We start from the raw sequence: 26,345 nt of genomic DNA on the forward strand, positions 1-26,345 counted from the left end.
GTGATGGAACCATTGTTGGTATCAACTACTAAATGTGTAAAAATAATACAACTTTCCACCTCCATTTCAGTAATCCAGCCACTCCAATGAAGTTAAATTTGTCCCAAGGCCCCACCTTTCTACACCCAACTCCTTCCTACATAAATTCCTTTGGAAGTAGTACTCAGATGATAATGACACATAAAATATCTCTATTGACTGCTTTAAGATAATACAAATATAAACACATTTAAATCCATGGAGTCCTAGATTTACAGGGAAAGAGAGTACCAAACTATTAGCAGTGTTTGAGATAGAAGCAAATGTGTAACCATGTCAGAGAGGGAGAATATATATCCTTTTAAAACTCTCCAAAGACTAATATGCCTTTTCAACACCTCCCTTTATAACCTTGTATAAAGTTTAACACTTTTAGGATATTCTCACATAGATTTACTTTAAATAGTTCATTGAGTATTTTAAGCCCATTATATTCTCTTCTGTTCTCACTGGGGGATGGTGACTGCAAACTTTTCTCTAAGTAAAATATTCAATCCATGAACAGGTTTACTACATTAACCTTTATTCTTCTCATTTTAGACTTGGAAATCTCACTTCTTTTGATTTTTTCCAAAGGTATTATTATTATTATTAATCTTTTTATATCACTTTTTTGGCCCTCAACATGTTCTGTATGTTCTAATGCCTGTGGAAGCTAACCCTAAACGGAAAGTAGAATGAGATCCATGGTGAGATTAATGACAAAACAATGAAATACTCAGGTTTTCTGATAATCTTGCTTATAGCTATTTGCATGTGGCTTGTTGTTTCAAGACCAGAGCCATACTGCTGTTTACCCAGGATAAATCACAATTAAAAAAAAATAACTATAATTTTTAAAAAATTCACCTTTTTCTGGCTTAGGATAATTACAGTTTTACCACTGTTTGTCAGATATTCTTACTTCTGTCCTTGACCTTTCTGAACTTTATTCTATTCCAAGTGATTTCTTCATTTATTTGAGAACCACTGGAAGATGATTCCTTTTCTCCCAAAATGCAAGCTGGGCACTGCCATGTAACTATTTGCCAGCAGATGAATTAATCCCTGCCTAGTGTTTCACAAAGCACAGTTGAAGGTCACTTGCATTAGAAGCACCTGAGGTATTTGTTAAAAAAGCGAATTCTTGTACTTCACACCCGACTTGACATAAAACGATTGGGAGGAAGGGGCAGAACCTAAGAATCTGCATTTAAAAAATAAGTACCCCTCACCCCATATAATTCTTAAGCATTTTTTTTTACACTATCAGCTGAATCCATTGCCAATGTGAACTATTTAAAGACAAGGTGTGACCAGAGACAGCCCTGGGCGTTGCACTGGCTGGGTCTTCCCATTCAACAGAGCATGTAGTAATGATCCGAGATGGGGTCAACTCCTTTAGCTGCCTTCTGAAAGCAGGAGTACATCATTTGGGCCAGAATAACATATCTACCAAATTTAAGGAGTGGCTTCTACTTTGTCTTATAGGACTCATTGATTCTTTCACATAACATGGCATCAGTATAGGAGAGCATGTTCCTTATAAATTTAGGGCCTGTACTTAGAGAAATTTATTCTAAAACTTTTTCTAGTAGAAAATATCAAACTTGGCCAGGCATGGTGGCTCATGCCTGTAATCCCAGCACTTTGGGAGGCTGAGATGGGTGGTTCACCTGAGGCCAGGAGTTCGAGACCAGCCTGGCCAAGATGATGAATCCCTGTCTCTACTAAAAATACAAAAATCAGCCAGGCGTGGTGGCACATGCCTGTAGTCCCAGCTGCTCAGTAGGCTGAGGCAGGAGAATCGCTTGAACCTGGGAGGCCGAGGGTGGAGTGAGCCGAGACCGCAGCACTGCACTCCAGCCTGGGTGACAGAGGGAGGCTGTTTCTCAAAAAAAAAAAAAAAAAAAGGAAAGAAAGAAAGAAAACATCAAACTTGCAGGCAGGTAGCTCTTATTGTTCAACTCCTTTTTTTCTAAAATGGCAAATACTGCTTGGCTTTTCTGACAGCTCCTCATTCTTTCAAGAAAATCAAAATAATTAGGCAGGGGATATAAAGGGTCTTACTGGTCTTATTAAACAGTCCTTTACCAACTCTCTCTCCAGCCCAGCTCAGCTTCTTGCCCTCTCAACATATACACACATGTGTATTGCCTATCACTGTTCTATGAGAATTAATAGTGGGGAGAAGTATCCTTGTGCTTTGAGTAACAGAAGTGATTCAGCATTACTGATAAATGCAATTTGACTAACCTTTATCACATAATCGATTATGTTTATCAAATATTCACACAGTAGGTACTTGTGCATCCTTTATCATGTTCTGACTCTCATATCCATCCTGTCTTAGACTGAGTTTTCTCTTGCGGGTGGGCTAGTCCCATGGTAGAAGTAGTAAATCCAAAACCAGGATTGGTCTTGAACTGAAAGTCAAGGAAGGAAGTACTAACAAGTTTCCAAAACCTAATCCATCCAACGAATAAAAGTTGAGGCTAACCAAGAAGAAGGCTGTAAATCTGAAAAGAGGCCCTATAAGAGAAGGACCTGTGGGTGTAAGAAAACCAAAATCTACTTGGAAGGCAAAACATTCCCAGAAACAAGAGCAGGTTTGCCGTTATTCCTGAAAAATTAGCACAACCATGCTTTACTGAGGTGTGACCTCTCTGAAGGCCCCAAACCACGTCTCCACAGTTTTCTGAAATTGAATCTTCACAACAATTTTGAGATGAATTTTATCTGTCTAATTTAAAAGACAAGGAAACTTAAATTCAGAAAAGTTAACTGACTTGCCCAAGGAAATAGCTAATCAGAGATGGAGCTATGTGTTAAGCCTTTGTTTCTGCCACCATGCCACTTTCACTAAGGTTACAAGGCCTTTTGATTCCACTCATGACAGGGTTTTTATTTTCTACTTCTCCATCTATCTTTTCCTTACTTTACTTCCACTATGCAACTTCACAGAAAACTGATTCAGTCTTTTCCATTTAAGACTCTCAAAGTCAAATTTCTGTCTGCAACTTTCCATCTCTGTCTTTAGGGGAATAGAAGCAGGTGTCACTGAAGAATTAGGTGTCTCTCAAAGAGGATACAAAAGTGAACAAAACACACCTCCTGCCACTCAGGAGTTGGTAGACTACTGGAAGAATAGACCTATTAGATAACCTTGAAATATGTGATAGATGAGACGGTAGGCATCTACAAAGGTATGCATTGAAATTAGAGAGGAAATGGCAGCTCAGGCTCAGGCAGAGTTATTGGAAATTTCCTCCCAAACTTTAAAAGGCCTTATAAGTTGCATTGGTAGCCCCAAGGACATCAATTAACCATGGATACTTGCAGTATATAATAAAAAGTCATAAAGATATAAACCAGATGTAATTGAATTGCTTTTTTTTTTTTTTTTTTTTTTTGAGAGAGACAGGGTTTTGCTCTGTCACCCAGGCTGCAGTACAGTGGCATGATCATAGTTCTTCATAACCTAAACTCTTGGACTCAAGTGAGCCTCCCACCTCAGCTTCCTAAGTATCTGGGGACCACAGGTGCATACCACCATAGTTAGCTGGCTAACTTTTCATTTTTTTGTAAAGATGAAGGTTTTGCTATGTTGTTCAGGCTGGGCTCAAACTCCAGGCCTCAAGTGATCCTCCCGCTTTAGCCTCTCAAAGTGCTGGGATTACAGGGGTGAGCCACTGTGCCTGGCCTTGATTCTTAATAACTTGTTTCAATATGACTCTGTCCTCATAAAGTTATATGTATCATTCCTTAGGCAGTATCACCGCTAGTAAGTTATATTATTTGACAATTCATAAAACACGTTAAAATCAGTTATTTCACCTGATTCTCACAGAAGTTCTAAGAGAAAGCCTGACAGGTACTACGCATAGCTAATGAAGGGTAGAGTCAGAATTTGAACCTAATTCTCTGACATCACTCCGCCTCTGTCCTTCTCTGCAGCTCTCTCTTTTTAAAAAGAAAGGGCACAACTCTACCAGCAAAGAGTTGAAGAGAGATTATCAAAAACTGTAATTCGAAATGGAGACTGCTGGAAAGAATAGGATGAACTTGCTCATAAGAAAAACGTGCTCACAGAGAAAGCAGAGCCAAGAATTAGGTGGATTTTAATCATCCCATAAGTATGAAGAAAACTAATCAGTTCTATGTAAAAGGAGACTATAATTATAAGGTAAGTCTTTATCCCTAGGTACATTCCCTAGAGAACAAAATTGTCTTGGTTTAAGTAGAATCTAGGATTGTGGACTTTGGTGGGATTAATAAATATGGCTTTATGAAACAGAAAAAAAAGAAAAAAGGAAAGATGGAAGGAAGGAAGGAAGGAAGGAAAGAAGGAAGGAAGGAAAGAAGGAAAGAAGGAAAGAAGGAAGGAAGGAAAGAAAGAAGGAAAGAAGGAAGGAAGGAAGAAGATAATCTATTATGTGACAATATCACAGTGTTCATAGATGGAGTGAACACTCACTTCAATTATTACCCCAGGAGATGAGGAAAACCATTTTTTCTCTTTCTTTTCCTCTCTTCCTTTCTCTCTCTATGCTGGGAAGAAAGCACACTTTATTGGACAAGCACTTAACAAGTCTTTTATACAGTTATCATAAAATATTTGCATACTTATCGATAATTTTAAAAGCCATGTGCAAATTAAATTACTCTTTTAATCAATAAATGTTTTCTGAGCCCCAGTTATTTCAAACATCGTGTTGAGTAGCTAAGATATAATAATGGAAAAGACAATATCTTCAGCTTGTAAGTAGTTACAGCATCATAAAGCAGACAAACAGGAAACCAATACTTTCCCTAAGGTGATAAGTGGTAAAATAGAGACCAGAGTATGATTATATAACCCATCTGTGGTTGAGGGTGGGTGGTGGGTGGAGTGCCAGTCATTAAATACTCCAAGTAGAAAAAATGCCTGGAAAAATGTGTTGAAAGATCAATAGGAGTTAGTCTACAGCAGTGTCTCAAGGGCAGTATTATTGGCATTTGGGGCAGGATAATTCTTTGTTGTGAGCTATACTGTACAGTGTATGACGTTCAGCAGCATCCCTGTCCTCCACTCATTATATTTCAGCATCTCCCCCCATTCGTCTAGTCGTGACAACTAAACATGTCTTCAGACATTTCCCCTAATGTGAGAAGTGGTGGGTGCAAAATTGTCCCTAGCTGAGAATCACTGGCTTAGAGAAATAAGTCACAGGATGAGTCCCGGGAATGGGTTTCAATGTGCATGAAGATACAGGGAGTGAAGTAACATGTAGCAACAACAATACTTCTGTGGTGAATAATGAAATAGATAAGATTTATAATGCACAATTATGTACAAGACATTAGACTGAGCTCACTGCCTATAATAACTCATTTATCTTCACTATAACCTTATGAAATAAGCATTACTATTAAAACCCTGTTTAAAAAAACTCTATTAAAACTATGTTGAGGGTAATGGGGCACAAGAATCTAATGCAACTTGCCCAGTGTCACCCCACAGGTGGGACAAATATTCAATCCTAGATCAAGTGAACAGACAGTGCAAAGCCCAAGCACTTTTTAGAATACTGTGTTGGAAAAGTCTTTTTATGTCTGGAGTAGAGTGTGCACAAAGAGATTTGAAGAGACAGAAGGTTGAAAGACAAAGGCTCATTTACTACCTGCAAAGGAGTCTGGCTTAAATGTGAAAACAATGGGGAGTTCCTGAGATATTTTTAGCAGAAGAGACACAATAGATAGAACCCTGTAATAGCAATAGAGAGAATGAAGGAAATTGATGGGCACAGGTCTGGAGGAAGGGAGAGCAATTAGGAAATCACTGCAAAAGTCCAGATGAGAAATGTTGAGGTCTTAACCAGTGTGGGCAACTGTAGGAATGAGTAGAGCTACTCATATAATGATCTGGTGACCGACTGACCTGATGACTGATTGGACACAATCAATGTCTCCAAGTCATTTGTGAATTATGGATCTCAGTTGGTCTTTATGGGTATGACCTGTTTCCCTTTTCTTTTCCTTTCCTTTCCTTTTTACATCCTCAGAGTTTACAACTAATTATATTGGGGCTACAGCAGCAGCAATGCCCCTGCTTTCTGCTTTACTCATTCAGTAAACATTCACGAAGTGGCTAATAGCTTCAACAAATGACACCAATAAGAATCTCTTATGGGCCAGGCATGACACTCAATGCTTTATGCATGCCATCACATGCATCCCTCATAACAACTCCTTAAAATAGCTTTGTTGCCCCACTTCCCAATACAGAGGCTCACACTACTCAGCTGATCCAGGATTGGAATCTAGAGTCGTTTGACTTCAAAACTTTTCCATTAACTAAGTTGCCATTCCTTGCCCATATGCAGTTTACGAAAGAAACAGAAGATACAAGGAGTATTCAGGTCCCAAAGGCCAAATGCAAGCAACAACTAGAAAAATAGAATTGAACGTATCAATAATTTTGGATTGCAGATATGTAGCATACGCGTGTTCTTGCTGGGACAATGGGAACATAAGCAGCAACAATTGGCTTATGACCTAACATAAGAAGATGGAATTATTTAGGTAAGAGTTTTTAAAGAAAATCTTAGTGGCACCTCAGAAAACATAAGCAGCACAGAATAGTGGATAATTGAAAGCAAATCCTTATGCCAAGAGAATATGATGCAAACAAAGGTGCTGAAGTAACATGAAGGGCAATACGGGCTGAGGATACTGAGCTGGTGGGTTTACTGCCTTGGGCTTATTGGGAGAAATAACGAATGAGGAACTCCACCCTTACAAGGCTAAATATTAAAAGGAGGCCTCTTGGAATGACATTCAGTATTGGGAAGCAAAAGACAGAAAACCCTTTTAGATACTGGGTAGCAAAATATCTGATTTGAGCTCAGATTTCTGTGCTGCACTTTTAAAAACTTCCTCTCTCCTACCTGGCCTGCTTTGCTTTATCTTGCCTCCAGTCTGTTTTCCCTCCATCTGTCCCTGATACTCTTCTGTTCTCCCTAATATATTTTGCTGACTTTTTCCAGTAAAGAATTAAGTGTCTGCCAATTTGCCCCTAGAGCATGCCAGTTTCAGCCTCTCTTGTCCTTTCTTTTTCATCTTCACCCGCCTCTTTGCATTTCTTATTACTTATTTCTTCAGAGTTGTTTCTCCTTCTCCTCTCCTGTCCAGTTCCCCTTCCTTTCCTATGGGGATTGATTCACCTGTATCGTTGCATCTTCCTTCCACCCTCAAAGTGGCTAAATAACGTTGGCTACAATTATTGCTGCACAACAAACTCTTGGTTGGGGCGGTTGTTCTCAAGTATTAGCAAGCCTCAGAATCATTTGGAAGCTTGTTAAAACAGTCTGCTGGGCCCCACTCCCAGTTTCTAATCGAGTAGGTGTTTGGGGGCCTGAGAATGTGCATTTCCAGTAGGTTCCCAGGTGATGCTGAGAACCACTGGAGCAGGGAAACCAACAGCTGTTGGCTGGTAGCAGTCAGGCAGAGGAGACATCAGCCCAACAGTCAGGCAGAGGAGACATGGAGCTTTTGTTCCTTGTCACATCAACAAAGGGACTGACGACAGCCCAGGAAGCTCTGGAGAAGTGACCCCGCTGATGTGCTGGGGTGCAGGGAGGAGGGGGGAACAAATGGGAAAAGGTCTGTATTATAACCTTCTGGGAAACACGGAAGCCAGCTCCAAGCCCCGTCATCTACCCTCCCACTTGAGATCATGCATAGAAGCAGCAGAAGGGAATTCTCAGGATCCCTTTGATCTGTTCCCAGCTCCCCAGTCTTCTGTCTGTTTATCTCCCTCCTTCCCTGGCCTCCTCTCTTCCCTCCTTCTTACCCCCTGCCCAGTGGATGATTCACTCCTCCTCTCTCCCGCCTCCCCACCCCACTGCCATCTGTTTTTCTAATGATGGCAGAAGATGAGCTGTTTTGTTGGCCCACACCATAACAAAGCACACTCCATGCTAGCATTTTTCCTGATGCGCTCGCAGAGTGCTGTTTTATTGGTATCATTTCCCCACCCAGTTTTCCCTTTTCTCTCAAACCCCACCCTTTCCCCCTCTCCAGTCTCATGTGGATCCTGGATTCCCAGAATTAGATCAAGAAACACAGAGATACAGAAGAATGGACTTGACATGCATGTGGGTTGGGTGTGCATCAGGGAAGAAGCTGGAAATCAGGGCAGTTAAAGGGGTCTCTCTGCAGCACCTATAGGAGCCAGAATTACCCAAGATTGCTGCTAAGTGGCTTATATTTCCTTCCAGTGTGAGATGTGGATGACAAAACCTGTTGTGACTGGGACGAGAATGCTTGTACTTGTCACTGGCTATGCTTAGGTTGGGAGGGCTTAAATGGTGTGTGTGTGTGTAAGCATCTCCTTCCCCTATGACAGAATTTCTAGGTCATCATTTCTTAGAAATATTCTGCCCTATTCCTGACTTTTAAAATTAACTTCAGTTAATCTAACTAAAGAAATCACAGCAGCCTATGTCCCCCCACTGATTGGGGGATCTACTATGTGAAGAAGTAGACAAGATTTCTTGAGGTGGTACAGGTCTAGTTTGGTTAATCAACAGTGGACAACAGATCTACCTAAGAGATTGCAAGCATAGATGCCTGCATGACCCAGGCAGTTATTTTAAACAAGGGGCGCCCACCAGGTAATAGCCATAGGGAAAGGTAAAAGCTGTGCTAACTGGAGAGAGTTGCCCATCTGGGGTGCAGCTGCTACTCAGATCCAGCTAATTGTCATCATGGTTGCCAGCTAGTCTTGTTTTTCAAGAGAAAAATCTTTGTGCAGAGTTTTAAATATTTATTTTTATTTGGGATGTGTGTGTATGTGTGTAATGTTATATATGCACATAGGAATTTTATGTAAAAATCCTAATTTTTAAACATTGGCAACCAAAAAGAAAATTGGTTTTAGACACTGTGCTGGCCAAACAAACCTGTCAGTGGGCCATCAGTCTCCAAAACCCTGAGCGAATTAAGCACAAACAAGGCCCAGTTACAGAATCCCAAAACCATAAATAATTCTGACTTGCTTTTTAAGTTAGCTTTTATTAAGTCATTTAAAGTGGATCTCCAAAGATTTTGCTAAAACAAAACAAAACAAAAATCAGAACTCCTAATTTCTGTAAATTTAAGATTGTGGAACCAACTTAATTTAAGAAGTTAAACAAAGAGCAGAAGAGTAGGAGAGGGACTGGGTCCGAAATTAGAAGGACTCAAGGTCCATAAGTTAAATCCACCTGAGTTCTCTAGTCTGAGTTGGGGAAGGGGAGGCTATCTTACCTCACATGACTGGATGCAGTGGACTAAGACGGGGTCTGGGTGCCATTGACGCCGGCCAGTGCACACAATGCTCTAAGGAGAAAGACGGGAAAAACAGAAAACAAAATTAAAGACATTTGTTCTGTGTGAGAAGGGGCAAATCCAGAGCTCACCACAGGAGTCCAACTCCATTCCTCAAGCAGCTAGTTTCTAATTGTGTCCCATAAAGTGGATTGGGGCTATTTAGCCTTTCCCGTGCACACTGCCCACCCTGACAGATGTGGTTCAGGCAGAAAGTCTCAGTGGAGGAGATTTCTCGAAACTTTTCATCCTCTTTCCCAAGATACCTAAATTTTCAGAGTGGTGTAGTGTGGTTTAAAAAAGCATCCTCAATATTATAATGAGTTTCATCTGGTTTCAGGCATAATATTAGTTCCACTTATTTTGAAATTTTAAATAATGTTACAAGAAATTTTAAGATGGTTGTGTCGATCACACACAATGAGCTTTTAAAGATTGACAAATACAGTTTTACAAAAGAGTCTTCAACTAAATGTGGACCTCAGAAATGCTAGATTATAAGACGTGAGTGCCCACACCAGGACTGGAGGTGAAATTGCACTCTGCAATTCTTGGTATTATCATGAAGCCTGCCCTGTAGGAAACTGGACAGTACACATACCCAGGACACACAGGGCTAGTGTGAAATCACTGCTACTCAAAATGACACCAACATCAAGCTGGTAGGAGCGCAGTTAAGTTCATCTTGAGATGCTGGTGACTGCCTCATTCCTGACGGCCATTTCCAGATGCATATTTAAACAAATAGTCATCTACTTTTTGTTAAATAATAATAACTCATTTTCACAAAACTTTTTTCTTTTTCTTTTTATAGTTTAAAATTCTCAAAGAATATGCTTTTCTAGGGATAAAAGAAAGTCCCATGGCAGGTTTCAAAGAGAAAAGAAGGTTCTCTCCATAGCCTGCTACCAACCCACCCTTCTGCAGACCTGCATATTCACATTTTAATCAGTCCAACTGAAATTCCATGCATTCAGAAGAAAAAGAATACATGGCAACATAGGAGCTTTATACAAGATAGCACCTACAGGAATTCTAGAATGCTAACAATGTGTAATCATTAGATTGGAGACATTCACATATGCTAATATGCAGGTCTATAAATATATACCTCATAGTCAGGTAGGAGAATGGGGATCTACAATATTTTTCTGGAGTCGTACTGCTAAAAGCTAAAACTCCTCCTTCACAGCTTCTCTAGAGGGAAAATAAGTAGTATACATCCTTATAAAGTTAGATATTCAAAACTTCATATTGCAATATATTATTAGAAAGTGACTTGGCTTAAGTCATTATTGTATTAAGAAAGGATTATCAAAAGAAATATATAAGGTAAACACAAAAGGGGTGTTTAGCCTACTGAAAAAGTGAGTTATTCTCCCGCACTTACAGCCATTTATGCAGAACCGTTTGCATATCAACAGTAATTCTGTTAACTAGAAATAATTCTTGTTTATGCTTTAAAGCAGGTTCCACTGGAGCTCAACTGAGCAGTGGTCATGAATTTTATTATTTAAAATATCAATGGTTTGTACTACTTTGGGGTCCCAGATAGTAGCAATGGCAAAATATAATTTGTTCTTTGAAAGGTAAATGCATGAGAACTTTATTCCTTCTCATAGGAGGGTATTCACTATGGACCCCCAGTTCCCCACCCTAATCAGTCAGTTATTCAATTCAGACCAAATGTATAAATACCTCACTCACTCACTATGGATCAGATTTTCCAGTGAGCAAGGGGATCTGAAAATCCATAAACCTAGTTGAGGCCCTTAAAGAGTTCAAAATGTTTAATCAGACCCATGTTGATGAATATTTTGGTTATTTCCAGTCTTTTGCTATAACAAACAAAGCTTATATATAAATCATGTGCAAGTATATCTGAAGAATAAATTCATAATAGTGGAGTTGACAATACCCACCTTATAGATATTTAATGATGCATAATTCAGTTTTGAGACTAATTTATACTGACATCTCTCCTTAACTGCTACAGAAATTGCAAAAGTTGGTGGCACCTGTGTCATATCCTTTCCTAGATTGCAAAATCCTTTAGAATAGGGACTATCTAGCCTTCCTACTTCTTATCTCAGTGACTTATGTAAAGACGAAATTTTACAAGCATTTGTCAGCCACTAATTATGATATCGTGTCTCTAGCCTTCTTCTATGAAAATCATGTATCTCATTTATTTATAAATATATGTATATGCCATTAATAAAACAAGTACTTAGTGATTATAATTGGAGGGAAATTTCAAATGTTTTTCAAGACTCAATTCTATGGGAAGATTTGAGGAGCAAGAGGGCTGTGAAACAGGAAGAAAAGCAAAGCAGTAAGATGGACAGGGAAGGGCTGGCTCCTGGTGAGAGGTGAAACAATTTTCTTTTATTATTTATTTATTTATAATTTTTTTTTTTTTTGAGACAGTCTCACTCAGTCACCCAGGCTGGAGTTCAGTGGCACAATCATGGCTCACTGCAGCCTCAATCTCCTTGGCTCAAGTGATTCTCCTGCGTCAGCCTCCTGACTACCTGAAACCACAGGCATGTATCATGTTAGGCTAATCTTTAAAAATTTTTATTTTATAGAGATAGGGTCTCACTATGTTGCCCAGGCTGGTCTAAAATTCTTGGCCTCAAGCAATCCTCCTACCTTGCCCTCCCAAAGTGTTGGGATTACAGGCAGGAGCCACCATGCCCAGCTGATTTTCTTATTTTCTGAAACACTTTTGAAAAATTACAATCATATAAAGCTATAATGATAAGAAAACGTTATATCCTCTGCCTAACTTTATCAAAAATTGTTAACATTTTGCAGAATATGTCACTATAGATTCAATTAATGTCTCCTATATATGTCCCTCCAATATAATTATACTCCCTTCCTCCCTATTGGTAACAACTATTCTGAATTTGTTATTGTACAAATGCACATCTATTCATTACTACGTTATTGCAATAACTGCAACTATTGCAATTATGCTATTAGCAAAAGCAACTTCTGCATAATTGAGTTCTAGTATCTAAATGCCAAAGATTTGTTTTGGACTTTCCAACATAAAAAAAGTTTAAGAGGCCAGGCGCGGTGGCTCACGCTTGTAATCCCGGAACTTTGGGAGGCCGAGGCGGGCGGATCACGAGGTCAGGAGATCGAGACCACGGTGAAACCCGGTCTCTACTAAAAATACAAAAAAATTAGCCGGGCGTGGTGGCGGGCGCCTGTAGTCCCAGCTACTCGGAGAGGCTGAGGCAGGAGAATGGCGTGGACCCGGGAGGCGGAGCTTGCAGTGAGCCGAGATTGCGCCACTGCACTCCAGCCTGGGCGACACAGCAAGACTCTGTCTCAAAAAAAAAAAAAATTTCCTCCTGATTGGACCATTTGAAAGTTTCTAAAAAGCAAGGGGAAAGGGAAGGAAGAAAAGAAAATAGAAGAAGGAAGGGAGTGGGAGGGAAGGAAGAAAGGAAGGAGGGAGGGAGGAAGGAAGAACGTGGGAGAGAGAGAGGGGGTGAGAGAGAAAGAGAGAGAAAGAAAGAGAAGAGAGAGAGGGAGAAAGAAAAAGAAAGAAAGAAAGAAGAAAGAAAGAAAGAGAAAGAAAGAGAAAGAAGGAAAAGAGAGAGTGAGAAAGAGAGGGAGAGAGAAAGAGAGAAAGAAAGAAAGAAGGGAAGAAAGAAAGAGTAAAGGTTACTAGGATGGTCATAAGTCACCATGAAGGCTGTTGCCTGGTTAAATGTCTTGTTAAAGGTCACAAAGCTCAAGAATAGCCAACAATAAAGGCTAACAGAAAATTGCTCAACTATTTTTTAATGGGAGTAGTTATTTGACAGAATGGGCTGCTAATCACATCAGGGCACAGAGTTCTGCCAATGTCCACATTTGTGATAATTTCCTTATTGCTACATGTATGTGCTCCTGAGTAAAACATCCTTTGCATGTTTATTTAGACCATAGCACACTACCCTGCAACTTGCTTTTCTGTTCCTCCTCCCCTTTCCTCCAAGATGCTCTTGTCTACTCTCCTCTAGTGATGGGACACTTGATGCCTAGAGGGAATGATTCCATGCTTAAAAATGATGAAAAAGAAGACCTTTCCATGACTCATGTCTGAGTCTCCAATGATCTGCAGCCAGTGTCACTGGAGCTGTTACACACAGTTGTACCCATCAAGAGGACACTTTGGGGGCAAGGCTGAGCATTACGAGCCAGAGGGAAGAGTGAGGTCATTTGGTTGGAAACTGTGGCTTTTGCCAGCGTATTATCTTCTCGTTTTCTTCCTCCTTCTCTCTTTTCTTTAAAACAGTCATTTTTATTTAAAGGACTATTTATGTTTGGGGGAACAATTTGGGAAAACAAAGTTAGAAATTATAAGATTTGATATAACTGGAGAATTCTGTTGAAAAGCTGGGAATTTGAGAGAGATTTCATATAGTGTTAAAGGCTCTTTGCAAACCTATTTCATGTATCCACAGGAAAATCTCATTTATTTGGACCTCAATAATTCATAATTATGGTATTCCAGAAAAAAAGTGCTGTTTAGTCTGTGGAAAAATGAATTTATGAAGCAAAATAATAGGGGAAGTGAGATGTCATGATGAATGTCTTTGTTCTTCAGAAGGAAACACTTTCAAATGCTATTTAGAAAAACTCATTTACATGCAAACAATTGCCACAATGCGTTAAAAAAAATTCTCCATGAAATCATCCTGAAGGACCATTACTTTGCAAAACATTAATTTTTCCTATTTTAAAGTCATGAGATACAGTAAAACGCTCTCTTGACACCATGATTAAGGATAATCATAAAAATTCAACTTAACATAGGCTTTTTGGGAAAACAAAAAGGTTTTCTTTGAGAAATCGCTCTGTGGCAGTCATCCTTTTCTGTGGGCCCTTTGATTTCCCACACTCACCACTTCCTGAGTAAAAGATGAAATGAATCCCACACTGAGGAGATATGGGGGGTGAAGGAGAAGGTATCATTTCCACCCTCAGCAGTAGTACAGTTTACTGGGGAATTGGGATTAGCATGGCAGAAAAGAAGAAAAAGAATAAGAATCTAGAAAAAAAGGGATGAGAAAATAAAAAAGTTTCTCTAGTAAAAGTCTGAGGGAGCTTCTCCCACTTGCTGGGTGCAGGTGCCTTGGACAACAGGAGTGTCTGTGCTGCTGCAGGTGCAGGGGCATCGGGCGGAGGTCTTTGGTCTGGGCACACGAGGACATGAGCAATGGGCATCAGCATTGATGATTTGGCTGCCCCCTGCCTGTCCCAACTGCCAGGTCCCACTGTTCAATCACCTTGGCTGGAAGACGTGGATTGGTCTGGCATCCTTCCTTTCTGTCAGTATACTTCTTACCCCACCAGAAGGGTCTAGATCCCCGTGCATAACAGATGAAGGAGGAAGACACCATTGCAACGACAAGGGCCTAGAAAGTCCATCTGAAATTTTCAAACCCTTACCTATTGTCTCTCACATCCAGCATGCCCTTGACACATCTAAAAGTACTATATTTTCATCCTTCCTCTCTTCTCAGTCTCACTTTATAATAAAAAGCTTTTAGAAATTGCTTCTGTTGTCAGAGGTGTTCCAATAGGAAACAGTGAATAGCCATTAGTTCCTTTCTCAGCACAGTTTATAAAAGAGACAGAAAAAGACAAATGACCTAGACATTATTGTATATACACACACATGCACACATATACACACATACACACACAAACTATAGAACCCTATTTTTCTTTATTTTGCATGGAGATAGCTAGTGATATCTTTTCAGGGATGGAGGATATTTCCATTTGTACTAAGTGAACCGACATCTCATTTCTATTTAATTAAGAACTATGTGCTAGAAACTGTGCAAGACATTTCACATGTGTTATTTTAAATTTAATAACAACCATGCAAGCTAGATATTATCCTCACCCTTGCAGAAGAGCAGACAGAGGCTCCAAGGAGTAAGTGACATTGTATTTGAACCCAGGAGGACCTCATTCTTCCTTTTATGTCAGTTGCTACTTCGATATGTTTTTCATGAAAACGCCAGACTACCTAAGACCTCAGAAATTCTTCCTTTAATAAAAATGTATTATTCTATAAGTCAGGCAGGAATACAAAGCAGAACCCCCGGAGCAAGGCAAATAAACTCTGTAGGCATCTAAAAGTATACTCGATATACTTGATTTTTTTTTTTTTTTTGAGATGGGGTCTCGTTCTGTTGCCCAGGCTGGAGTGCAGTGGTGCGATCTCTGCTCACTGCAAGCTCCAACTCCCGGGTTCACACCATTCTCCTGCCTCAGCCTCCCGAGTAGCTGGGACTACAGGTGCCCACCACCACGCCCGGCTAATTTTTTGTATTTTTAGTAGAGATGGGGTTTCACCGTGTTAGCCAGGATGGTCTCGATCTCCTGACCTCGTGATCCGCCTGCCTTGGCCTCCCAAAGACTTGATTGTTTTTTAAAAACAAACACAATTTTTTTCAAAACAAGAAAAAAATAGTATTATAAAGAAATATCTCTTTTAATCTATTGTTTTTAGACTTCAGGGTCGGGGAGTATGGAAATGAGGGGCTTCTCATAGCTGAGAGGAATGACTGATTCTCTATTTGATAGGCAAGTTAACTCAAACATATATCGGGGGAAAAAAAGACTATAGCAAACAGGGTGAGGCAGGGAGTACTGCATTGAACTGGGAGTCAGCAAAGTTGGTGGCATTTATTTTTCTATTTCTTGCCAGCTGTGCAATATTGAACAGGTCATCCAACAACAGCTAATGTGTCTGTAAAATAAAGATAATACAATCTTCCTTTCCTGGCTTATTGGTTTGTGACGAGACTCAAATATATACGTGTGTGTGTATAATATATCACATATATATTTTTTCACACATATATGTTTTGAAGACAATAAAGTGTTATCCAAATGTAAGGTATCATCTTTTATTACAAAGAATGAAGTCATTGGAAGCAGACTAGAGAAAATAATGCAATTTAATCCATTACTCTGTACTCTTTCCAGATACAAAGGTATCTGAAATATGGCACACAGCAGGAATTTTCATGAAATAGGCAAGCATCATTTATTAAACAAATGAGCCATGCTCCAGAGAGGCGTGCTTGTATTTAAAATATTTATCTTGTCAGTATTTTATTTTGTAATAGTAGTGTTTCTTGAAGAATTACAGTGGAATTACCTAAGGTGCTTATTAAAGATGCTTATTCCAAGGCATCTCCAGTCTTTCTGAAGGCTGGAACCCTGCTGTTCTTTTTATATACTGCCCAAGCAATTCTTAAGGACACAAACATTTAAGATTGAGTGCAATATGGAACAACTCCCAAGATAAGTCAATTTGAGTTACAAGGATTTTACTCGACATGGAGTTTCATTTAATAAATTACCTTGGTTTATGAGGCATTTCTTCTTATTTATGAGGACAAGGTTAGATTTCACACCCCGGGTGAGCTGCTGAGTGCCACAGAACCATAGCCATCATGAGATCATCTGCGGCTGGTGCATAATCTCATCCTAGAGGCCCCGAGATACATAAGGGCAATCATCTCATCATCATTTCCATTGCATCCAGTGACTTCTTTTTTCTTGCTTTTATTTTACTATAAAATTGCAATTTCCTAAACACAGAGCATCTCATGCAAGCTTTGTTTGTAAGCAATATTCTTTAACATAATAACTGTGAAAGAGCAGAGAGAGCACAGGTAACAGCTTGCTTTGCTACTCTGTGATAATTAGTGTTCACCATTGGTTAACTACTTGGTTTTCTTTTGGCATAAAGGGTATTGATTTGGGGTTCAAGAAAACATTAAAATTTTGTTAATTATATTTTCGACTTCTGAAATTCTGATTGCTGGGAATTTTTCTAGAAACAAATAATCCTTCTAAGGTAAGGACAAGACTCATTTTGCAAGTTACCTCAGCTCTTCCCTTACATTTTGGAAGCAGCTAATTTAACGATTTCACTTTGTTTTCACATGGAAATGTGACACAAGCCTCAAGAGTTCCAGGAAAGCAACTGCATCCCTATCAATACGGTAAACTGTATTGATAGGGATGTGAACAAGCCATATAGTTTAGTTATACACCCAAATTATAAAGAGCAGGGCAGAATCTCATACAGATGAGAGGAGGCAGGCAAACTGAGGGGAAGCAACCTGCCTCAAATAAGAATGGCAACTGATCAAGAAAACTTACTATGCATCAAGTAAGCTAAGGTCTATTCATATGTTTCCCATCTGATACTCACATTAACCTAATGAGATCAGTGTTATTTCCACTCACACATGAGGAAAAGGAGGCACTCGCTAGTAAATTGCCTAAGGTTATGCAGTTGGTGAATAACAGAGCTCATGAGTTAAAAATTCAGCTTTTAGAAAATATGTATTTTTTATTGAAGGGTCTTCAGTGTTTCTCTGCTAACATCTTCAAAATCATGTCTGGTCAACCTATGTCAAAAACCAAGAATTTACTGACTAAATCATAGTCATAATAAATGCAATGATACAAATGATCACGTTTGATATACCGGCTTAAGGAAGATGTTCCACATTTTTTTTTCTGAGGTGGCAACTTAGAATTGACAAGGCTATGTCAATAAGAAGCTGCTGAAATGCATCCAGACACAGAAAAAAATACGCATTTACTTCTGAAGTAGAAGATGGTGCTACCTGCATGTTCTCACTTGTAAGTGGGAGCTGAACAATCAGAACACATGGATACAGGGAGGAAATTAACAAACACTAGGACCTGTCAGGGGGCCAGAGGGAGGGAGAGTATCAGGACAAATAGCTAATGCATGTGGGGCTTAATATGTAGGTGATGGGTTGATTGACAGGTATAGCAAACCACCATCACGTTTACCCATGTAACAAACTTGCACGTTCCGCATCTGTAACCTGGTACTTAAAATTAAATTAAATAAAAAAGAAAGAAAGAAAATGGTGCTACAACAGTTTCTTTGCTCATTCAACCAATGTTTCTAAGAAACCTACAAAGCACCAGGCACTGAAAAAGGCATCAGGAATATAAACAAGAACAAAATGCTATGGAATAGAAGTAAATAAACAATAATGATTTCCCCAAAAGGATAGCTGAAAAAAGGGAGGCTTTAATAGAATAGAGAAAACTGTTTTCCAGTTTAGAGTCAAGTGTCTGTAATTGGTATCCCTGCTGTCTTCATGAAGACAAATGGACTGTCATTTTCTGGAACGTTCCATTAGAAACACAGAGGTGGAAGAAACCCTGCTGACTGGAAGGCTTGCACTCGGGCCTCACAGACCCTACATCTTTGACTGTTCCCATCCGACATCTTGTGGGGTGGATGGTGAAGCAAATGCACATGGATCTATTTCAGTTTATGCCCAAGAGAAAGAAAAGGCTCGTGCATGCCCAAGCCTTTCTCCCTTTGCCTGCTTACAGAGAAAGGGAAGTTTTTCATCATAGCACACTGAGTTTATGGGGCTGAAAGAAAGGGTCTAGACCATCTGGCACACCATGAAACATGAGGCAGAAACTCTTTCTCCAGGGCACTGTAATTCCAGCTGCTGTAGTTTAGCTAAACCTTAACAACAGACTGGAGAGTGAAACTGAAAGTCTGGAAAGGCCAGGGGATGGGAGAACCTGCGGAGGTGTTTTCTGGCCCTCTCCTTCATACTCCAATGCAGTCTTCACACTGCCCTCAGCACTGAGGTGCACTCCACCCCCACTCAGAGTTCTCACGAGGCTCGAAATCCTAGGAAGGGCAGGCAGTGCCTGGCAGGATCTTGCCGGCCTGTTTCTCCTGACCTCATTCTTTTACCACCATCTTTCCTCTCTGTACCACACATACCCTGGTTTCAGCCAGATGGAACATTTACTATTTCTTACCGTGTTGAGTGCTCCTCTTGATCACAGTTTACGACCCAGAGGAAAAGCTTTTTGGTCAGTTCCCACTGATCCTTCCCCAACTCCACCAGGCTCCTGAGCAAAAGACTTGGTTGCTTCCTCTCAGGTGTTTCCATAACACCTTTACTATGTTCAAACATTTTCCCATGTGACATCATCATAGATATCTGCTTTTGTGGCCAAATTGCAAGTCCTTAAACGGAGGGACTATTATTTTTCACCTCCACATCCCAGCACTCAGCATAGCTCATGGCACATAATAAGCCTCAGTAAATGTTTGTTGAATGAATGACTAACTGAATTAATAGGATTGTGTTATTCTCCATTCCTCACCCAAATCACACTTAGAGTACTTTTTTCCTTGAACCTCCTGCTTTGACACAAATCCATGCCCATAATAAAGTGCAATTAACCTGTGAGGAAAAAGCAGAGACCTGAGGATAATGCTTGAATGAAATGTGGCATATCTCTGGAGTCCTCTTTTGGTCATCCAATGGAAACAGACTTGCAAGAATTTTGTTAAACAGTCTAACAATAAAGTAACCAAGCTCTTAGGCTTTCTGAAATCCCCACCCTCCCCTATTCTAAGAAGAAACAATTAGTTTACAACACGATTTTCTCCATTTTGCTCTTGCACAGTCTTTTCTTTCTCTTTTTCATTCATCCATTTCACAAATATTTATTGAGCACGTATCGAATACTAGGCACTGTTTTAGGATCTAGGGATATAATAATGAATAAAACAGACAATAATCTATCAATGAGCTTTTTATTATAATGGCAGAAAAAGATAATAGATAAATAAGTAAAATACTTAATACTCTTGGTAATGATAAGTCCTAAAGAGGAAAAAATAAAAGAGGGAAAGGAGACAGAAAGTGTCAGGGAAGTTAAAATATTAGATATTAATAGAATAACCAAAGAGGGCCTTCCTGACATTCGAGTAAAAATCTGCAAGACAGAAAGGAGCAAACCATGCAGATATTCTGGAGAAGAACATCCTGGGCTGAAGGAAGCATAAGCGCAAAGGTTCTGAGGTGAGGGTATGGCTGGCATGTTTAGGAAACAGCCAAGAAGCCACCAAGGCAAGATTAGGGTGGGCCAAGGAAAGCATGAGGGAGATGGAGTCGGAAAGGAAAAGGCGGCCACAGGAGAAAAGGAAGCCACAGAGCTGAGAATCCTGGTTTCAGAAGAATCAAATGTGCAGATGTAGACATCAATGCGAGTTCTGACAGGAGGGCTGGCTAACGTGGCCAAGCCCCAGAAGCCAAAGTGTTTCAGAGATAAGGAGAGGGGTGCCATAAGGTCAGAAGATGACAGCAGCATTGAGGGAAGTGAGTGGTTCATTCTGTTAACATTGGATTCAAATGTGAGTCATTTTACAGGGGAGGGAGGAAAAATGGTTTGCAAATGGCAATGAGGAGAGAGGATGATGCCTACCCTTCTTGCACGCCCAGGGTTAGGAGGGGCATGAGGGAGAAAGCAGCAAAGAATGAGCCTGGCCAGGGAGGCAGAGTCCCCAGGGGAGAGCCAGGTTTCAGATAGAAAAGGAAGCAAATGGAAAGAAAGCCCAGAGAAGAGGCTGTGGATGTCGTGGATTTTGCTGATGACTGACTTTGAATAGCAGATGTCCCAGGAAAAGGATTTCAGGTTTAGAAAGGGTGGGAGATGGATAAAGGAAAGGCAATTCTCTTCTTACTCAGTTCACTCAGTTCCTTTAGGCACTCCCTTGCTTGCAGTTTTATTTTCATGTTTTCTAATCCATCCTTTTATTTACTTCCTTCTTTCATCTTTATACATTTCTTTGGCTTATCCTAACCTGTCCTGTCCCATTTTTCATTAGTAGTAATTTTCCTTTCTGTTTCTTATGTCTCTAAGCTTTCTTTCCATCTTGTATTTCAAACTTTCCTTTAGATGTGGGATATCTTTTTTTTCAAGCTTCCCTCTTTTTTCTTTTCAATGTTTAATCCCTCTTTCTAGGAATAATCCCTGTGGTTGTTTGCTTTGAGGATGCTTTGAAAGCCTCTGAAATTACTCCAAAAAATAACGCTCCAAGTGTTGCTCAGCAGACTCACGTCTTTGGCACATAACAATGTCGCTTTCCTCACCTGGACTTTGACAGGTTCCATCCAGTGCTCCAGAGTGTCAGCAGTGATATTCTCAGGCAGCATCACGGGGTCACTGGGGGGGATTACACACAATGGGGAACACACTGCACCTGAAAGAACAGAAGTTTACAGCAGAGACTTGAACTTCCCAGATCTCATTCTTTTTCTTTCAGGAATCAATAGCTTTGAGTTTTTAAAGAACAATTGCTTTCATTATAGGTCACCATATTATGATGTTGTAGGCAGGGCTGATATTCATCTACTGTGTTCCTGTAGGAGTACCTTCACACTAACTGGTAAAGAGACTCTGCCCCAACCTAACTCCACTTGCCCCAAGTGTCCCCTCCTCTGTCTCGTCCAGGATAACCCCTCCTCTGGAATGCCTGAATTTCTACATGATGTAGTAATTGAAAGATTAACTCTTGGCCCAGCTGGCCTCCAAGATCCCCTCCAGGACTCTAGCTAGACAAAGTCTATCCTGATTGGCTCATAACTTTTAAGTATATCTAATATTCCTGTTTACATGGTCTCCTGGAAGCTTATAATTGCAACAACTACTACTTAAGAACTTGACATGCTGGTGGTGGTGGTGGTGGTGGGTGGTGGGAAATGGCCCAGAAATTATAAAATTACTCAGAGACTATTCTTTCTGTTGCTGCACTAAAGATAATTGCATTGGCAGCCAATAAACCTATTTGATTAAAAGAGGAAGCAGTGAAGAATCAGAAGCAGAGACTTTGGGCATGTGTTGGTCTCTTGTAGAAAAATCTTGCTCTATTCCCTTCCACACAGAGTCCAAATGTCTCCTAAAATTATATTAAGAGAAAATACACTCTCTGGGTTCTGTATTTCCTCATCTATAGATTTCATGATTTCCAAGTTTCTTTTTAGTCCTTACTATCTGTATTTCTATGTTTTTCAGTGACTTTTAAAACAATCAAATGAACTACATCCCTCTTAAGGCCTCTAGATATGTGAGTTTATGATATTTTAATGCAGAAATTGGAGGCTTGGAGGATGAGAACCTGTTTGTGAAATACCACCCAAGAGGCGCATCTGAATTCCCTGATACTCTATACCTGACCACAAGACATCACTGTGCAAAGAGCACCTTGAAGATGGCAATGAGCTTCCTAATTAATGCAAATTATACTCATTGGCATTGGTTAGAATGTCCGATAAAATTACTCCTTGCTAATGCAGTTCAGAATTTAGGAGTAATCTTACAAGGTTTCACATCAGCTACAACTCTTTCCTATGATATTTAGGGCCAGCCAAGGCAACGTTAACATCACTGTAAATCAGCTCTGGCCACAAAGACCTTTAATTGTAATTGCTTGAATAAGAAGTTGTCCACGGCTCTGGAGCCTATTCCTCTGCAGAGAAAGAATGGCTGAAGAATGATGCATGAAAGAGGAATCTCAAATCATCCCTTTCAGTAATTCTCCACTCCAGTAACAACCACAGAGAATGAAATAGAATGGAGGAGCCCAGCAGACACATGCTATGTGGCTACACAGTCCCACCCTTCATCTTGGAGTTACAAACCATACCACAAATCCATCTGGTCTAGGCCCCTCAAAGTTGCCATAAATCTCAGTTTTACTAAAGCAGCTAAGAGTCAACTTGCATTTCAGTCCACTCTTCAGGGAGAACAGTGTCTGATTCGAGATTCAGCTGGGAGGGCTGGGTGCAGTTGCTCACACCTGTAATCCCAGCTGAGGTGGGCGGATCACCTGAGGTCAGGAGTTTGAGACCAGCCTGGCCAACCTGGTGAAGCCCCATCTCTACTAAAAACACAAAAATTAGCCAGGCGTGGTGGCAGGCATATGTAGTCCCAGCTACTTGGGAGGCTGAGGCAGGAGAATTGCTTGAACCCGGGAAGTGGAGGTTGCAGTGAGCCAAGATTGCGCCACTGCACTCCAGCCTGGGCGACAGAGCAAGACTCCGTCTGAAAAAAATAAATAAATAAATAAAATTAAAAAAAAACAGCTGTGCTTAATAAAAGAATGACATAGAAATTAACTTTAAGATTCACTCCTATCCTTACCAATCCCATATCCTTGTTCACATTTGTACTCCACAGAATTCAGCTCTGAGGGGGGTGGTGGGCATTCTCCTTGCAGATTCTCACACAACTTAAACTCCTGGGTCCACAGGCCCTCTTTAGTGCAGAGGATGGGAAGCTAGAATATCAAAAGTAAACATCTTGATTATTGTTTTGCTAACTTTACTGACAGTTGAAAAAAGTGGTCTGATTAAGTGGTAGTATTCTCCAGTTCTAGAACCTGGACCAAAAGACACTATTGAAATAACATGTTGTTACTGGCCAAAAAAACAAACAAACAAACAAAATTCTTTGCTTTTTCCAGGCAGAGGAATCATGATGACAATTTTTTTCCACTAATGAAATGTATTAACAATGTATTTTCCTTTATATATAGGAAAACAATCAGCTATCAACCAAAGCTCGTGTATTCAGAGCTATTTTTGGAATTGTTTCCCAGATGGTGTTGTTTTGCACTGATTCATCCCTACTATCACACCAAATGTTGCTTGTGGCAAATGTCAGATTTTTTCAAGATGAGTTTCATCCAGTGAAACCAATTCATAATATTTCCTAAAGGTGTGCTTTTGCCTTTCTGCTTCAATGGACACATCGTAGTTGCTTTTGTTGTCACCAAAATTCTATTCCCTTTCTCCACATGTGTGCTGGTTTGTGTAACTCTTGGCTTCACAAATTATACTCTATCCAGAACACAGAGAGTAGCACTAACTCTCAAAACCCCAAAAAGTAAGATTTTAGAAATGTAGGTAGCCCTCCCTTCATCTGGTCAACTTGATGGTTCCTTAACCCATCAGTGCAAATGGATGCGCTTGATTTCTCAGGGGTCTCATTTTCTGCCATATTCTTTTCACATCTGTTCCATGGTGCTTACCTTGGAGTATTGGAAACTAAGATAACAGGTGCCAAGGGAGCAGACAAGGACATTGACCTTTGCCTAGTAAGTCTGCTTGACTTCCTGTCTCATGTATGTGTGTGAGGCTTGAAAGATTCTAAAATAAAATTGCTTTTAGTCACACAACAAAGATAAGACTGTGTTTTTCATTTGAGACCTTTTGTGCCAAAATCCTAGGGAGGGGAAGAGTCAAACAGCGCTTCCAACTTTGCTGAGGAATTTGTGTTTCTGTTCAGGACTCTGTTATAGAAAAATAATAATACTAGTATTTGTAGCCAACTTATGTCAGTGGCCATCCATGAGAGGAGATCACATTGCTAAATCAGGATCCCAGCATTCTTTTTGGAATATACCTGGTACTCTACCCATTGGATTCTTCTTACCTCAGAAGAAGTTCTGAACTCAGGAGAGAACATTCAAAAAATGTGGTATTTTCTGAATTTTCTATTGCATAATACCAACACTCCCGATTAGAATCCCAAGGCCCTGCCTGTTGGAATTTCATTTCTCAAATATCTTGGATTGGGCATCAAGATTAGACCACAGCCTGATCCAAAATAAGTTAAAAAAATGTTCCTTACCTTTTCACGTTCCTGGTTACAGTTGAGCACACACTGGCTGTCCAGGTTGAAGCCATTGGTACATTCATACATGCCTTCAAACACAGGAGGGGGTGGCTCACACACCACAGGAATGCAGCTGCCTTGCTCCCAGATTCCACCTTCCAGGCATTGTATCTTCAGGAGCTTGCTGATAAAACATAAAACAAAAATAGCTCATCAGAATCTCTCAAGAAGGTCATGAAAGAAGACTTAATCCTCAGCAATATGGGATAAGAATTAGCAAATAAGCTATTGATTATTGCCACAATTTCAGAACCTGTTATTGGTCTATTCAGAGATTCAACTTCTTCCTGGTTTAGTCTTGGGAGGGTGTATTTGTTGAGGAATTTATCCATTTCTTCTACATTTTCTAGTTTATTTGCATAGAGGTGTTTGTAGTATTCTCTGATGGTAGATTGTATTTCTGTGGGATCGGTGGTGATATCCCCTTTTTCGTTTTTTATGGCATCTATTTGATTCTTCTCTCTTTTCTTCTTTATTAGTCTTGCTAGCGGTCTATCAATTTTGTTGATCTTTTCAAAAAACCAGCTCCTGGATTCATTAATTTTTTGAAGGGTTTTTTGTGTCTCTATTTCCTTCAGTTCTGCTCTGATTTTAGTTATTTCTAGCCTTCTGCTAGCTTTTGAATGTGTTTGCTCTTGCTTTTCTAGTTCTTTTAATTGTGATGTTAGGGTGTCAATTTTGGATCTTTCCTGCTTTCTCTTGTGGGCATTTAGTGCTATAAATTTCCCTCTACACACTGCTTTGAATGTGTCCCAGAGATTCTGGTATGTTGTGTCTTTGTTCTCGTTGGTTTCAAAGAACATCTTTATTTCTGCCTTCATTTCATTATGTACCCAATAGTCATTCAGGAGCAGGTTGTTCAGTTTCCATGTAGTTGAGCGGTTTTGAGTGAGTTTCTTAAACCTGAGTTCTAGTTTGATTGCACTGTGGTCTGAGAGACAGTTGGTTATAATTTCTGTTCTTTTACATTTGCTGAGGAGAGCTTTACTTCCAACTATGTGGTCAATTTTGGAATAGGTGTGGTGTGGTGCTGAAAAAAATGTATATTCTGTTGACTTGGGGTGGAGAGTTCTGTAGATGTCTATTAGGTCCACTTTATGTAGAGCTGAGTTCAATTCCTGGATATCCTTGTTAACTTTCTGTCTCGTTGATCTGTCTAATGCTGACAGTGGGGTGTTAAAATCTCCCATTATTATTGTGTGGGAGTTTAAGTCCCTTTGTAGGTCACTGAGGACTTGCTTTATGAATCTGGGTGCTCCTGTGGCAACAATCAATAGCTTACCAACCAAAAAGAGTCCAGGGCCTGATGGATTCACAGCTGAATTCTACCAGAGGTACAAGGAGGAACTGGTACCATTCCTTCTGAAACTATTCCAATCGATAGAAAAAGAGGG

The 26,345-nt window shown here is 40.0% G+C and overlaps 1 protein-coding gene across 1 annotated transcript in view; it reads right to left on the minus strand.

Moving 5' to 3' along the window:
• PAPPA2 (pappalysin 2) overlaps nt 1–26,345 on the minus strand; it is a 298,454-nt gene that overhangs the window by 33,201 nt on the left and 238,908 nt on the right. Inside the window, exons 17-20 of the mRNA XM_032160910.2 lie at nt 24,907–25,075; nt 23,416–23,551; nt 21,366–21,475; nt 9,310–9,381 (exon numbers count right to left, since the gene is read on the minus strand). Of these exons, the coding sequence (XP_032016801.1) occupies nt 9,310–9,381; nt 21,366–21,475; nt 23,416–23,551; nt 24,907–25,075 (487 nt within the window). The remainder of the gene's footprint in view (nt 1–9,309; nt 9,382–21,365; nt 21,476–23,415; nt 23,552–24,906; nt 25,076–26,345) is intronic.

The sequence above is a fragment of the Hylobates moloch genome, unplaced genomic scaffold (genome assembly GCF_009828535.3).
Source record: "Hylobates moloch isolate HMO894 unplaced genomic scaffold, HMol_V3 SCAFFOLD_8, whole genome shotgun sequence".
In the NCBI taxonomy this organism is placed as follows: Eukaryota; Metazoa; Chordata; class Mammalia; order Primates; family Hylobatidae; genus Hylobates; species Hylobates moloch.